At 40.6% G+C, this 14,159-nt stretch overlaps 1 protein-coding gene across 4 annotated transcripts in view; it reads right to left on the bottom strand.

The window, feature by feature from the left end:
• Positions 1-596: 596 nt before the first annotated feature.
• The window catches only part of marchf7 (membrane-associated ring finger (C3HC4) 7), a 68,242-nt gene continuing 54,679 nt past the window's right edge, over positions 597-14,159 (bottom strand). For all 4 annotated transcript variants that reach the window (XM_087989094.1, XM_043693839.2, XM_043693836.2 and 1 more), the window contains one exon: positions 597-1,411. In XM_087989094.1, coding sequence (XP_087845220.1) covers positions 1,341-1,411 — 71 coding nt within the window. In that variant the 3' untranslated portion in view covers positions 597-1,340. The remainder of the gene's footprint in view (positions 1,412-14,159) is intronic.

The raw sequence follows: 14,159 nt of genomic DNA on the forward strand, positions 1-14,159 counted from the left end.
TAACATGTCAGATCAATGACATGTTAATAGAAATGAGAATCTCAAATGGCAAAGTTACCTTTCTCTGCGCAACAATGCTGCCTGACACGTTCAATGTTTCTAGCATTTTCTCCTTAAATTTCAAATTTCCAAAATCTGGCATCACTTGCTTCAATTAAGTCAGCGAAAGACTATGGACACAATCCCTAACATGCACAAAACATTAAATGTAACATTTGCATTCATATGTGCGTTATGCATCTTTATACATCAGTACCCAAAGAACAATTCTGTATTCCCATTTGGTGAAGAAACTGGATTTTTAAAAAAATGGGAGATCAGAGTAAAATGATTTGTTCTTCATCTAAATGAATAAAGATATACTGAATGGTTCTTTTTGCTCATAGTAATCTCATGATTTAGGAATAAAGATTCCTCCCACATCAAAACAAAAAACTTACTTTATGTATCTGAATATACTGAACTCTTTGAAGCACATTGTGTTGAAGATATTATGTGAAGCATGTTACTAAGTGTTTAAAAATTACTATAAATGTTATGGTACTTTGCAGTTACATTATCTCCAACAGTTGTAATAAATCTAAAAATGCAACAAGTTCATTTTTTAAAACTTCGTATCTTTAATAATTTTATGAACAAAAACTTACTTTATTCACCACATCCTATGTTTTGATAAGGCAGATAATTTTACCTGGATCTCAAAAAATTTTGGTAAATGACATTCAAATGAAATGCACTCAATGTACTACTCAGGCCCAACAAAAAAGTCTGACCAATTGATTTAAAACTGCAGCAAGATCCTTATTTGACAGGTGCATATACTCATGAAAGGAAACACACTTGCACAAAGTAAGAATTTTAACAGAATTTTCTAACAAAATCTAACAAAACATAACCTATGCTTCTTGCATTTCCTGCAAAATTCTGGAATTCAGAGCTCCTCGGTCAAATTTCATCAAAGCAACTCCGACCTGAATAATCTGCTGCAAATTCTTTATGTCCAGACTCAGTGAGACAAAATATTAAAAGTAAAAAGTAGATTATACATATATACGGTGTGTTGCCTTGCTGCTTAGTTTCTAATGCTAATTTATAAAAAGCTTTGCTTAATTGTTATTTTCTCAAATTATAATGCATGTCCTCATTACTTGAATGCAGTCATAAAACTTAGAAACTGCACTTAATGTTTAGTATTATTCTTTGATGATGCTCCACTAGCAATTTCTAGAAACAGCAAAATTGAAATATGAATACAATGTTTAGCCACTTGAATACTAAAGGGGCTTTCCTCGCTGCTGCACTGATTCCATTTGTGCTTTACAAGTCCCACTGAGAGTCCACTAAGCAGAATCGCCTGGTATTCTACTGCTGTCAAAGCTATCCTGCTCCTCTTCAGAATCTTCATCTGTGGCTGTGAAGATTTCAAACAAAAATGAATTTTAATTTAAAAACTGCACATGCAACAAGACTCAAGAATGTCCAAGATTAAACAAATAGTTTTAGCTGATTAGCAAATTTGAAAACATAGTGAACAGGCTCGTCAATTTTACTGCAGTTCTGTGGCAGGGATTAGGAGTTAACTACCCAGCAGATACTATCAAAATTCCCAAAGCCAAGGCAAGAATCTCATTGCAGCACAGAAAACAAATCAGCCTGATTACCAAGTGACTACTTTCGAACCTAACAACTTAAATTGTCAAAAAAAAATCTAAATTGCTCAAACTCATTGTATTTTGATGGTGGTTTATAAAATCAGTTCCTTGCAAGTCAAAGATAAATCTCAGTTTAAAAAAAAAACAAAAGATTAAGAAACTACTTTTGCATTGGAACTGGCAAAGAGATGGCAAGTCCAGAGTGTGCCCAAAGTCAGAAGTGTACTCCAAATTAGGTCCAATTTCCATAAAAGTAGTGAGCTGAGAGAGTCAATTGCATGGGTTTAACAGTGTTGTTCCTATACATTGTTCTCATAAATCTGCTAAGATATCAAAGTTGAAGCACACAGGAGTCCTTTTGTTTGCAGGGGAGGGGAGGGAGAGAGGGAGGGGAGATAGAGGGAGAACAGTCCTGTTGTAAGCTGCCAATGGCCTACATAGATTACAGGAACCTAAAATAATTTGGTCCTCCTGGAAAGTAAAAGTGAAGAGATTTACCTGCTCTTCAGTGGCTTCAAGAAGTCCCTTTAGAATCACTGGCTAGGCTGTGGAGACCAGGAAAAACTGAAATGGAGCATGTTCTGTGTAAATTTAGTAGGTTTCGCTCTGGGAGCCCAGTTAATGTGTTATCTTAGGGGATTTGCTACATTGTTCGCCTCATTCATTACCTTAACTAATATCATTGAATTAAAGCACAGTTCAACCTTAATTGTATTCTCCACGGTAAGGCCTTGGTAAATGGAGGAAGTGTAAACAGCCAAGTTCAAAGTTAATTCAAAAAAAGATGCAAAGATTGAGCTTATTTCTTGGGTTCGCAGGGCACAGTTCTATATATGAATGCACACCACTTTTAGCAAGTGTAAGTGACCTATTTATATTTGGTGGAAGGGGCAGGTAGAAAACAGGTCTTTGCAAATGAATGTGCAATGGCTTTGTCTGGAAGTGCTGCTGATTTCCACAGTCAGTGATACTGTCTGTCCTGTTTTTCTCTAATGGACTTAAATTGCTGTCCCAGAATTTGCTTAACCTGATACATTACAGCCAGGTTTTGTTCCAGAATAGCCACTGAATCATCTCATTCCAGAAGCTATTTTAAATGGTTCAGATTCTTGGCATTTCCTGTTTTGTTTCTGAAGAGCTTCCAGCTCTTTTTGAAGCTTTTGGTTTTACACTCTGGATTCTTCTATATTCTATCCACATTTCAGCTTCCACTGGTTTAGAAAATTTTACCTCAAATTGCTCTATGATTAGGAGAGAAACTAAAATTTCAATGACTGCTTTAATGATAAATACACAAAGTACATTCCTTGATAAATCTAGTATATTATTCTGCTTTACTGCAACTAATGTAAATTTCAGTACTTAATGTAATGTGACTCTGCGTTGTCAAACCATACAAAGAAATGCATCATGGATTTGAAAATCGATTGAAGACGACTTACTAAAGATTTTAGAGGTATAGATAAGATGGGGGGGGGGGGGGGGGGGGAACACCCTGTTTAGCTCATTCTCATTTCGTGATTGCAAGGAGGCCCCAAAGGTGAGTAAAATTGAATGCAAACTCCCAGCTCATTAGCTGACTTTTATCAGTGACTAAGGAATCAAAAAGTCATCGAAAAATATCATAGCTGTGTTCTTTGCCTTTTGGAAAATTTTTATAAGTTAAGCATTTATACATGACTAAACTTAATTTGGACTAAGTGTAGTTGTGCATTAGAGTTAAGTTTGTTACAATGTACATTTAAGTTTAGAATTGCACAATTTTTTAGATCTTCATCATTCAAAATTATGCACTGAAGAATATTTCACTCCTTTTTACAATCTTTGACCACTTGTTCAGATTAGTACTTTATATTCTTTATATTAGTACTTTATAGTGGGTGTCACAGTGGTTAGCACTGCTGCCTCACAGCATCAGAGACCCGGGTTCAATTCCCGCCTCAGGCGACTGACTGTGTGGAGTTTATACGTTCTCCCTGTGTCTGCGTGAGTTTCCTCCGGGTGCTCCGGTTTCCTCCCACAGTCACAAAGATGTGCAGGTCAGGTGAATTGGCCATGCTAAATTGCCCGTAGTGTTAGGTAAGGGGTAAATGTAAGGGTATGGGTGAGTTGCGCTTCGGCGGGGCGGTGTGGACTTGTTGGGCCGAAGGGCCTGTTTCCACACTAAGTAATCTAATCTAATCTAATATTCTATATAAAGGTTTCTACACCAAGGTTGCGAACAACGTTTTCCACCATATCTTTTTCCTTTTAAATAAAGGAATAAAAATTCTTTCAAAGTTTTCAATCTCCAGAGAGGAAGAAAGAAACAGGACCTTAAATACTTCTAAGGGAGCAAAATGAGTGGTCAATCATAATATCGGATTTAATGTGAATTCTTCAATTAAGCAAAGTTTGAGACAGAGTCTAGAAGTATCAGTCCTGACTGTATAGGTCTCCCTTTTCTAAAACAGAAAGGGTAAAGAACATTCCAAATTATCCTCTTAGGATAGTCATAAGGAAACAATAAAAAGACAATACTGAAGAGGTTAGGCCAGTGGTAAAAATTGACAACTGAAGGAACCAGACAGAAGATTGGGCGTGGGGTGGGGTTGGGGTCAGGCAAGATCTATCACTTAAAAACCAATTAGTGATTTTCAATGCATTTTCAAATCAATTAGAAATAAGCCTTGCCTCAACTGGGCCAATCAGAATGTAATTGATCATGATGCAAATTGTGACATGGAAAGAGCTAATTTTAGTCAGCAGTTGCTTTCAGCATCAAAGGTGCAAATCAAGTTCAAAAATGAAGTTATTCTGCTAGGGACATAACAGAAATTCCCAAGGTGCTGGAGACACACCAGAGATGAAATATCTACCTCTGTGTACTAGACTCAGTTGCAAAGCAAAAGCCTTAAGTACACCTCGAAAGTTGCTGGCCTACTTTGATTTATAACTTATGTAAAGTTGCTAGAGTTATTGCACTAGTCTGTCTGCTGTTGCCTCATTTGATTCAAATGAGCAACTTAAGTTTAAACTGTACCCGAGAACTTAAACTGCTCTAATATCAGTCCAGCCTCTTAAACTTTCCCCCTCAAGATTTGACTTCTTGCACTTGCCACTTCAATTTCTTTGGTTTTCTTTATATCTTGTTCAAATTCTTTCACCACAGCATCACTGCTGGTATTTATTTCTGAAGGATCATCTGAGGAGTGATGTGCAGTTCCTTGTGTGCACTGTACATCCCTACCGTGTTTTTTTTGCAGATCTGCCATTTTCTCTTGCATTGCTTTGAGCTCAAGCTGCTATTTCTGTAACTGCTAAGTCAGATTTGTTTTACATGTAATATGCTCCAGATGGTCCTGTATAAATTGGCAATCTTTTTAGATTGACTGATGGTATAGAGTTTGTAGTCATTCTGCTTCCTTTCTTTCTCTTCCAGCTCTTAATTCATGTTGTGAGCTGAGCAGAGATATCCCCTAAAGACTTCATCTCAGAGATGATATTCTCAATTCTGGATTTAAAAGGCAAAGATCACAGCTGTGATTTTTAAAAAATGACTTTTTGCCTCCTTGGTCACTGATAAAAGTCAGCTAATGAGCTGGGAGTTTGCATTCATTTTTACACACCTTTGGGGCTTGCACTTTCTTGCAATCACGAAATGAGAATGAGCAAAACAGGGATCCCTGGCCTAATCTATATTTCTAAAATCTTTAGTATATTGCCTTCAATATGTTTTCAAGTTCCATGATGCTTTTTTTGTAAGGTTAGACAAAGCAGTTACATTAAGTATAATACATGCAACCTTTTGAACGTTCATTCTTCACCACATAGCAAAAAAACCCTGAAATTTTAGCTCCACTAAATCATAAGTTTATTTTCTTCCATATCCAAGTCAGCAAGTGTTTCTTGAAAACTGTTCTGCAATAAGTGCCCAACTGATTCCATGCATTGCGATGAGTCCAGGTCACAAACGTATACCTACAATTGTTCGTCCAACATGGAACATCTGTAATCCAGGTAGAATGACTGTAATTACAATCCAACACCATTGATCCTAAAATGGAATTTGTGAATTCCTGTACGTTGAATGTTTCACGATCATGAATTTCATTATAACTTCCCATGTGTATGTCGGGTTTTCTTTCCAAAAGACTTTGCAACAATAGTTATACTGGCATTTGCCCATGTCAACCTTAGCTAAATGACGAATAGTAGCCAGTTTTCTGAGGATGTACAATTTCAGTTTTTGCAAACACTTCAGATGATGTGATGACACTAACATTTACGATGAGATTGACACTGAAATGTGTTCACCACTGTCGAATAGTGATTTGTCAGATTCTGGTTTATCATTCAATTCATGTATATGCCTCCAACAGGATACCAAATGGTCTCCGATTGTAGCTTGAGGATACTCCTTGGTCATAATATGGGTTGTTGCATAGCTCTTGGTAGCTGCATTAGTCTTTGCTCTACTGCCAAAGACCTTTTCTGCTGCATGTCTTACAAAATTGATTGAATGCTGGGCAGTTCATTGGTGCAAGCAGAAAGCTATACTTTCCAAGTCTTGCTATGTCTGGGTGTTCTTGTGATTTGACAATTTTGCACTTGGATCTGTTATCTTTGTTGACGCACAAGGATCACTTCATACTTATGTCAGTAATTTCAACACAAGAATGCTACAAGTCTTCAGTTTGACTATTAAAGCTAATGAAAAGACCCTGCACAGACAAGCAAAATGAATGCCATTTACAAAGTACTTTTGAGAATTGTAACAAACACTACATTGGACAAAAAGGCAGAAAATTAGCCATCAGGAATCATGAACATCAACTCACCACAAAAAGACATGACCCACTATCACTAGTATCCTTACATACAGAGGAGGAAGGACACCACTTTGACTGGGACAACACATCCATCCTCAGCTAAACCAAACAGAGATATTCACGAGAATTCCTGGAAGCATGGCATTCCAAGTGACACTCTATTAACAAACACATTGATTTGGACCCCATTTTGGAACATCCGGAATAGGTTGTGGGAACTTGCAGCATGGGTTAGTACCTGGGATTTTGATGTGGTGGCCATTTCGGAGATGGGTAGAGCAGGGAGAGGAATAGTTATTACAGGTTCCGGGATTTAGATGTTTCAGTAAGAACAGAGAAAATGGTAAGGGGGGGCACGGGTTGGCACTGTTAGTCAAGAACAGCATTACAGTTGCAGAAAGGGATTTTGAGGACTTGTCTACTGAGGTAGTTTGGGCTGAGATTAGAAACAGGAAAGGAGAGGTCACCCTGTTGGGAGTTTTCCATTGGTCTCCAAATAGTTCCAGAGATGTAGAGGAAAAGATAGCAAAGATGATCCTCAATATGAGTGAGAGTCACAGGTAGTTGTTATGAGGGAGTTTAACTTTCCAAATGTTGACTGGGAATACTATACTTCAAGTACTTTAGATGGGTCAGTTTTTGTCAAATGTGTGCAGGAGGGTTTCCTGACAGTATGTAGACAGGCCAACAAGGGGCGAGACCAAATTAGATTTGTATTGGGTAATGAACCAGGCCAGGTTTTAGATTTGGAGGCAGGTGAGCACTTTGATGATAGTGACCACAATTTGGTTATGTTTAGTGATGGAAAGGGATAGATACGTATCGCAGGGCAAGAGTTATAGCTGGGGGAAAGGCAATTACAATGTGATTAGTCAAGATTTAAGATGCATAGGATGGGGAAGGGCACAATTGAAATGGGGAGCTTATTCAAGGAACAGCTTCTGCGGATCCTTGATAAGTATGCACTTAGCAGGCAGGGAGGAAGTTGTCGAGCATGAGAGCCGTGGTTTACCAAGGAAGTTGAATCTCTGGTCAAGAGGAAGAAGGCAGCTTATGTTAGGATGAGATGTGATGGATCGGTTAGGGCTCTTCAGAGTTACATATTAGCCAGGAAAGAGAGAGAGTTAAGAAGAGCCAGGAGGGGACATGAGAAGTCGTTGGCAAATAAGATCAAGGAAAACCCTAAGGCTTTCTATAGGTGTATCAGGAATAAAAGAATGACTGGAGTAAGATTAGGGCCAATCAAGGATAGTAGTGGGAAGTTGTGTGTGGAGTCAGAGGAGATACAGAAAGCGCTAAATGAATACTTTTCATCAGTACTCACACAAGAAAAAGACAATGTTGTCGAGGAGAATATCGAGACACTGGCTACTAGACTAACTGGGATTGAGGTTCACAAGGAGGAGATGTTAGTAATCCTGGAAAGTGTAAAAATAGGTAAGTCCCATGGGCCAAATGTGATTTACCCTAGGATTCTCTGGGTAGCCAGGGAGGATACTATCGAGTCTTTGTCTTTGATCTTTATGTCATATTTGTCAATAGGAATAGTACCAGAAGACTGGAGGATAGCAAATGTTGTCCCCCCTTGTTCAAGAAGGGGAATAGAGACAACCCTTGTAATTATAGACCAGTGAGCCTTACTTTGACTGTGTGTAAGGTATTGGAAAGGATTATAAGAGGTAGGATTTGCAAACATCTAGAAAGCAATAAGTTGGTCAGGGATAGTCAACACGGTTATGTGAAGGGTAGGTCGTGTCTCACAAACCTTAGAGTTCTTTGAGAAGGTGACCAAACAGGTGCATGAGGATAAAGCAGTTGATGTGGTGTATATGGATTTCAGTAAGGTGTTTGATAAGATTCCCCACTGTAGGCTATTTCACAAAATACAGAGGCATGGGATTAAGGGTGATTTTGCAGTTTGGATCAGAAAGTGGCTAACTGAAAGAAAACAGAGGTTGGTGGTTGATGGGAAATATTCATCCTGGAGTTCACTTACTAGTTGTCTACCACAAGGATCTGTTTTTGGGGGACAGCTGTTTGTCATTTTTATAAATGACCTGGATGAGGGCATGAAGGATGGGTGAGTAAATCTGCAGATGATACTAAGGTCAGTAGGGTTGTGGATCGTGACAAAGGATGTTGAAGGTTACACAGGGACATAGATAAGCTTCAGAGCTGGGCTGAGAGGTGGCAAATGGAGCTTAATGCAGAAAAGTGAGAGGTGATTCACTTTGGAAAGAGTAACAGGAATGCAGGACTGTGCTAATGGTAAGATTCTTGGTGGTGCAGATGAGCAGAGAGATCTCTGTGTCCATGTACACGGTTCCTTGAAAGTTGCCACCCAGGTTGATAAGGTTGTTAAGGTGTTATGGTTGATAAGGTTGTTATGGTGTGTTAACTTTTATTGGTAGAGGTATTGAGTTACGGAACCATGAGGTCCTGCTGCAGCTGTACAACACTCTGGTGCGACTGCGCTTGGAGCATTGCGTACAGTCCTGGTCACCACATTATAGGAAGGATGTGGGAGCTTCAGAAAGGGTTCAGAGGAGATTTACTAGGATGTTGCCTGGTATGGAGGGAAGGTTTTATGAGGAAAGGCTGAGGGACTTGAGGCTGTTTTCGTTAGAAGGTTGAGAGGCGACTTAATTGAAAAATAGACAGATAATCAGATGTTTAGATAGGGTGGACAGTGAGAGCCTTTTTCCCCAGATGGCAATGGCCAGCATGAAGGAACATAGTTTTACACTGAGGGGTGATAGATATAGGACAGAGATCAGAGTTTGTTTCTTTACTCAAGAGTAGTAGGGGCGCGGAACACTGGCTGCAACAGTAGTAGACCCGCCAACTTTAAGGGCATTTAAATGGTCATTGGATAGACATATGGACGCGAATAGAATAGTGTAGGATAGATGGCCTTCAGATTGTTGCACCGACCTGTGAAACCATCGAGGGCCAAAGGGCCTGTACTGTGCAGTAATGTTCTATCTACTATCCTCCTGAGAAAAATCATAGGAAATAACATTACCAACCCAAGGAAACCTAAACATATAAATAGAAAGCGGGACATAAACAGTGCTTCACTGGAGGCTCACTGATGTTACCTATTATGGTGAGGAAACATCTGAAAACAAACCTTCCAGCTCAGCAAGCAAACTTACATCCTGAACCTCAAAACGAGCTACAAATCTTCTCAAAATTCTGAACTCCATTACGAGGTCTACTGTGACCTTCCTTAAACTAAGGAATTTTGTGCACATTCTAACAATATACCTTAGACCTTCCGTTGCATGTCACTGGTCTAGCAATACCCTTAACATTAGCCTTTCTCAAGTGAGTAAACTAGCCTCTTGATAGGATGTACTTGCACAATAGCAAGTCATTTTCGATGCTCTCCACTGCTAAAATGAACAGACTTTAGTACATAATGCTCTTGACCACATATTTCACCTGTAGATTAATTTGCTTACTAAATATTATTTATACAATGCTTAAACCCTCTGTTCGCCATGTTCTGTTAATAATAATGTCCTAATGAGCAATTACTCATCAAGGTCTTATTAACCCAATGGCAATCGATTTAAAACAGTGGAACACATTACAAGTTAAAAGCAGATTCTGCAGCAAATTGACGAATTTCAAGGTGCAACTTGCAGAATTGCCAGCCAAAATCACAACATTGTATTTATGTATTCCTTAAGAATTGCCCCTCAAAGACAAAACACACAACATTCTTGCCACATAATCAGCACCGTTTTCTCCTGTAATATAGAATTGATGCAATTGTTTCAAATTTGGCAGTGGTTTGTCCTAATGAATAGAAGATAAAATGCTACAAGTAACAAGACCCTCTTTTCAGCAATATTCTATTTCTTTACAATGAATGGACTGTTATCAATTTTTCTTTTAAAAACAGTTCCTCAAAAGTGCATTTGTCTTAACCACCCCTTAAGAAAGAAAAACCTTAAGTTTCCATCTTTCTTTTGGGGACGATTTTAAACTGCTCAATCATACTTGGTAATTTCCGATACTAATGAAAAATATCCAAGCTTTTCATAATTTGTTATTCAAAAAATGTTATAATTATCCTGCAAACTCTTTTGTACCTTTCCCTGGTTATAAGACTAGTTTCTAATGAGCACCACCCAAAACAGGCTACAAAACTTCAGCTGCTGTCGAAACAACTATGTGTACGCAATTACTTTTGTACAGAATGTTTTCTTCAAAAATTGTTTAGTCAACTTGTTCTAGTACAAAAGGTCTGTGTACCATATGATTGTGCTTGGTTATTGGAAATCGGTTTGGTCCAGACAGGAAATATGCAGTTCAGAAAAGAAAGTAATTGTGCCCAACCAGTCCATCGAGCATTTATTACTGCATTTCAATCTCTTCCCAACCTTTCCGATCCAACTTCAATGCTGGTGAAGAGCAGCATGTTCATAAAAATTTTCATCTTACATTCAGAACAAAATGCATGAATGGCAAATTTCACACCTACAATTTATACTGAAATTCATTTTCCAATTATATACGCTATTTACAATATTATTAATGACTTCCTCTAATTAGTTGCACCCTTTCACATTGGCAGCCCGACCCAATTTGGTTTCGACTGCAAATTTAAATTGCTTTTGATTTCAAAGTCTAAATTGCTAACAAACTGTGATCAACAGTGGTGTCAGTACTGATCTTCATGGAGTTCTATTTTCCACCATCTGCCAATCTTGTTTATATTGTTTACTGCTATTTCTTGCTTCTAACTTTGTGTTGAGTGTGGTGCTGGAAAGTCATAGCAGATCAAGCAGCATTCGAGGAGCAGAAGAATTGACTTTTTGGGCATAAGCCCTTCATCAGGAATGAGGCTTGTGGGCCGGGGCCTGAGAGATAAATGGGAAAGGGGTGGGGCTGGAGGAATTTAGCTGAGATTGCAATAGGTAGATGAAGGGAGAGAGAAGGATGGAACGGATAGCTGGGAAAGGTGATGGACAGGTCAGGAGGGAGATGCCAAGTTGGAGGCTTGGAACTGGGATAATGTTGTGGGGGGGGGGGGGGTGAAAATTAGGAAAGTGTTGAAATCCATATTGATCCCGTGTGGTTACAGGGTCCTAAGGTGGAGTATGAGGCATTCTTCTTCCAGGCATCAGGTGGCAAGGGTTTGGCGATGGGAGGGGACCAGGACCTTCATGTCTTTGATGGCTTGGGAGGGGGAGTTAAAGTGTTCAGCCATGGGGCGGTAATTTGGTTGGTGCGGGCATCCCAGAGATGCTCTCTGAAATGATCCGCAAATAGGCGCCCTGTCTCCCCTGGTGACAACATCAGGGGCAATGGATTCAGCAGATGACACTGGTGGAGGTACAAGTAAATTTCTATCTGATGTGGAAAGATCCTTTGGTGTCTGAGGCTGAGGGGTGATCTTATAGAAGTTTACAAAATTATGAGGGGCATGGATAGGGTAAATAGGCAAAGTCTTTTCCCTGGGGTGGGGGAGTCCAGAACTAGAGGGCATAGGTTTAGGGTGAGAGGGGAAAGATATAAAAGAGACCTAAGGGGCAACTCTTTCACACAGAGGGTGGTACGGATATGGAATGAGCTGCCAGAGGAAGTGGTGGAGGCTGGTAAAACTGCAACATTTATGAGGTATTTGGATGGGTATATGAATAGGAAGGGTTTGGAGGGATGTGGACCGGGTGCTGGCAGGTGGGACTAGATTAGGTTGGGATATCTGGTCAGCAAGGATGGGTTGGACCGAAGGGTCTGTTTCCATGTTGTACTACATGAGAAGTTGCCGAGGGTGAGAACCAGTTCAACCAGGCGCATGAAGGTGTCAGTGGAAGGGTACTGGTTGGGATGGTGTGAGAGGAAGGAACGGAGAGCTTGGAGGCCTTCGTCAAGGCGGATGAATGTGTACAGGGACTGGATGTCCATGGTGAAGATGAGGCATTGGAGGCCAGGGAAATGAAAATGTTGGAGGTGGTGAAGGGTGTGGGTGGTCTCCCGAATGTAGGTAGGGAGTCTCTGGACTAAGGGGGACAGGACAGTGTCAAGGTATGCAGAGACAAGTTCAGTAGGACAGGAGCAGGTGGAGACAATGGGCTGACCAGGGAAGTCAGATTTGTGAATCTTTGGTAGGAGGTAGAAATGGGTGGTGCGGGGTTCACGAACAATGAGGTTGGAGGCTGTGGATGGGAGATCCCCAGAGGTGATGAGGTTGTGGATGGTCTGGGAGATGATGGTTTGGTGATGGGAGAGGAGGTCGTAGTCGAGGGGGCAGTAGGAGCTCTCTGCTGTTTGTTCAGCGTGTGAATTCTTCAGACAATGTAGAACAGTGGAGGTCTGGGAGAGAGTGGCCCTGAGCTGAGGCACGGCTAATAGAAGGTAGAGTAGGTGGTGATGCATGGCTCCTAGCTAGCATGGAGCAGAAGATCCAGAAAGAGAATTGTTACTAAAGTTTTTGGATTTGTAGTGTGTACTAGGTATCCTGTTCAGGTACAAATTGTGTTGGTCTGAATGTAGTCTGGAGTCCATGTGGGATCAGTCAGTTCCGTAGGCAGGCACTGAGTAATGTTTATTGAACATGTGAATTCTTCTGAGGATTTAGAACAGCTGAGGTCTATTGCAGGTCTGGGAGAGTGACCTGAGCTGAGGCAGGGCTGACTTGTTTGTCGAGTGTGCGAACTCTTCTCATTTCCTACTTCTATGCAAGGCATCTATTCTGCTACTTGTCCCCCAACTTCAATGTTCTGACTTTTGTTTTAGCCTCATCTGCTACACTGAAGGCCTTTTGGAAATCAAGACATATCTTTTGTATTCGATTTGTCTACTTCCTCTCACCACAACAAGCTCAATAAGGTTAATCCAGCATGGTCCACGAGAACAAAACCATGAACTACTAATATGTTAAGGAATCACAAAAGCTAATCATTGGCAGTCCCTCACAGACAAGGACAACTCATGTCCACTCTCAGGGAGAGGTTGCAGGTGGCTGTACAGACTAATATTACTTGTGCAGGCTCTATCATACGGGGTAGGTGGTGGTCATGGGAAGGGGTGGCTGGGTATTGGTGTGGCAGTGCGTTCCTTATGCTGTTTTTGACCAGCTTTCACTTTTTCCTGACAGCAGGTTGAGGTGCTCCAGACCTTCTTGGATGATGCTCCTCCACTTTGGACGGTTTTGGGCCAATGATTCCCAGGTATCTGTGGGAATGCCACACTCTGCCAGTGAGGCCTTGAGGGTATCAATGATATGCCTCCTCTGTCCATCTGGGGTCCATCTGCCCTTTTAGAACTGAGAGTAGAGCACCTGCTTGTGGAGTCTCATGTCGGTCATGCAGATGACTTGCCAAGCTCATTGCAGTTGATCAAATGTGGTCAGTGCCTCAATGCTGGTGATACTGCTCCAGTGCCTTGAGGTGTCTGCTGTTGGCAGTCCATGTCTCCAGCCACATAGGAGGGTGGGAACTAACACAGCTCTGTAAACCATGATCTTGGTGTCAGATCTGATGTTGTTCTTGGATACCCTTTTCCTCAGGTTGCCGAAGGCAACACTAACTCTCTTCATCAATCGCTGTTTTGACTGACTGATCACTTCCAATACATAGGACACTCCCAATGTTCTCTGAGGCTTCCCCATCGACCTTAATGATCACAGGTTCACTCCACAATTCCAGGCCAGGTTGGTGAAGGACTTTTGTCTTACAGA

The sequence above is a fragment of the Chiloscyllium plagiosum genome, unplaced genomic scaffold (assembly GCF_037043375.1).
Source record: "Chiloscyllium plagiosum isolate Xiang-an unplaced genomic scaffold, Cpla_swu_hap1 HiC_scaffold_7, whole genome shotgun sequence".
NCBI classification, from domain to species: domain Eukaryota; kingdom Metazoa; phylum Chordata; class Chondrichthyes; order Orectolobiformes; family Hemiscylliidae; genus Chiloscyllium; species Chiloscyllium plagiosum.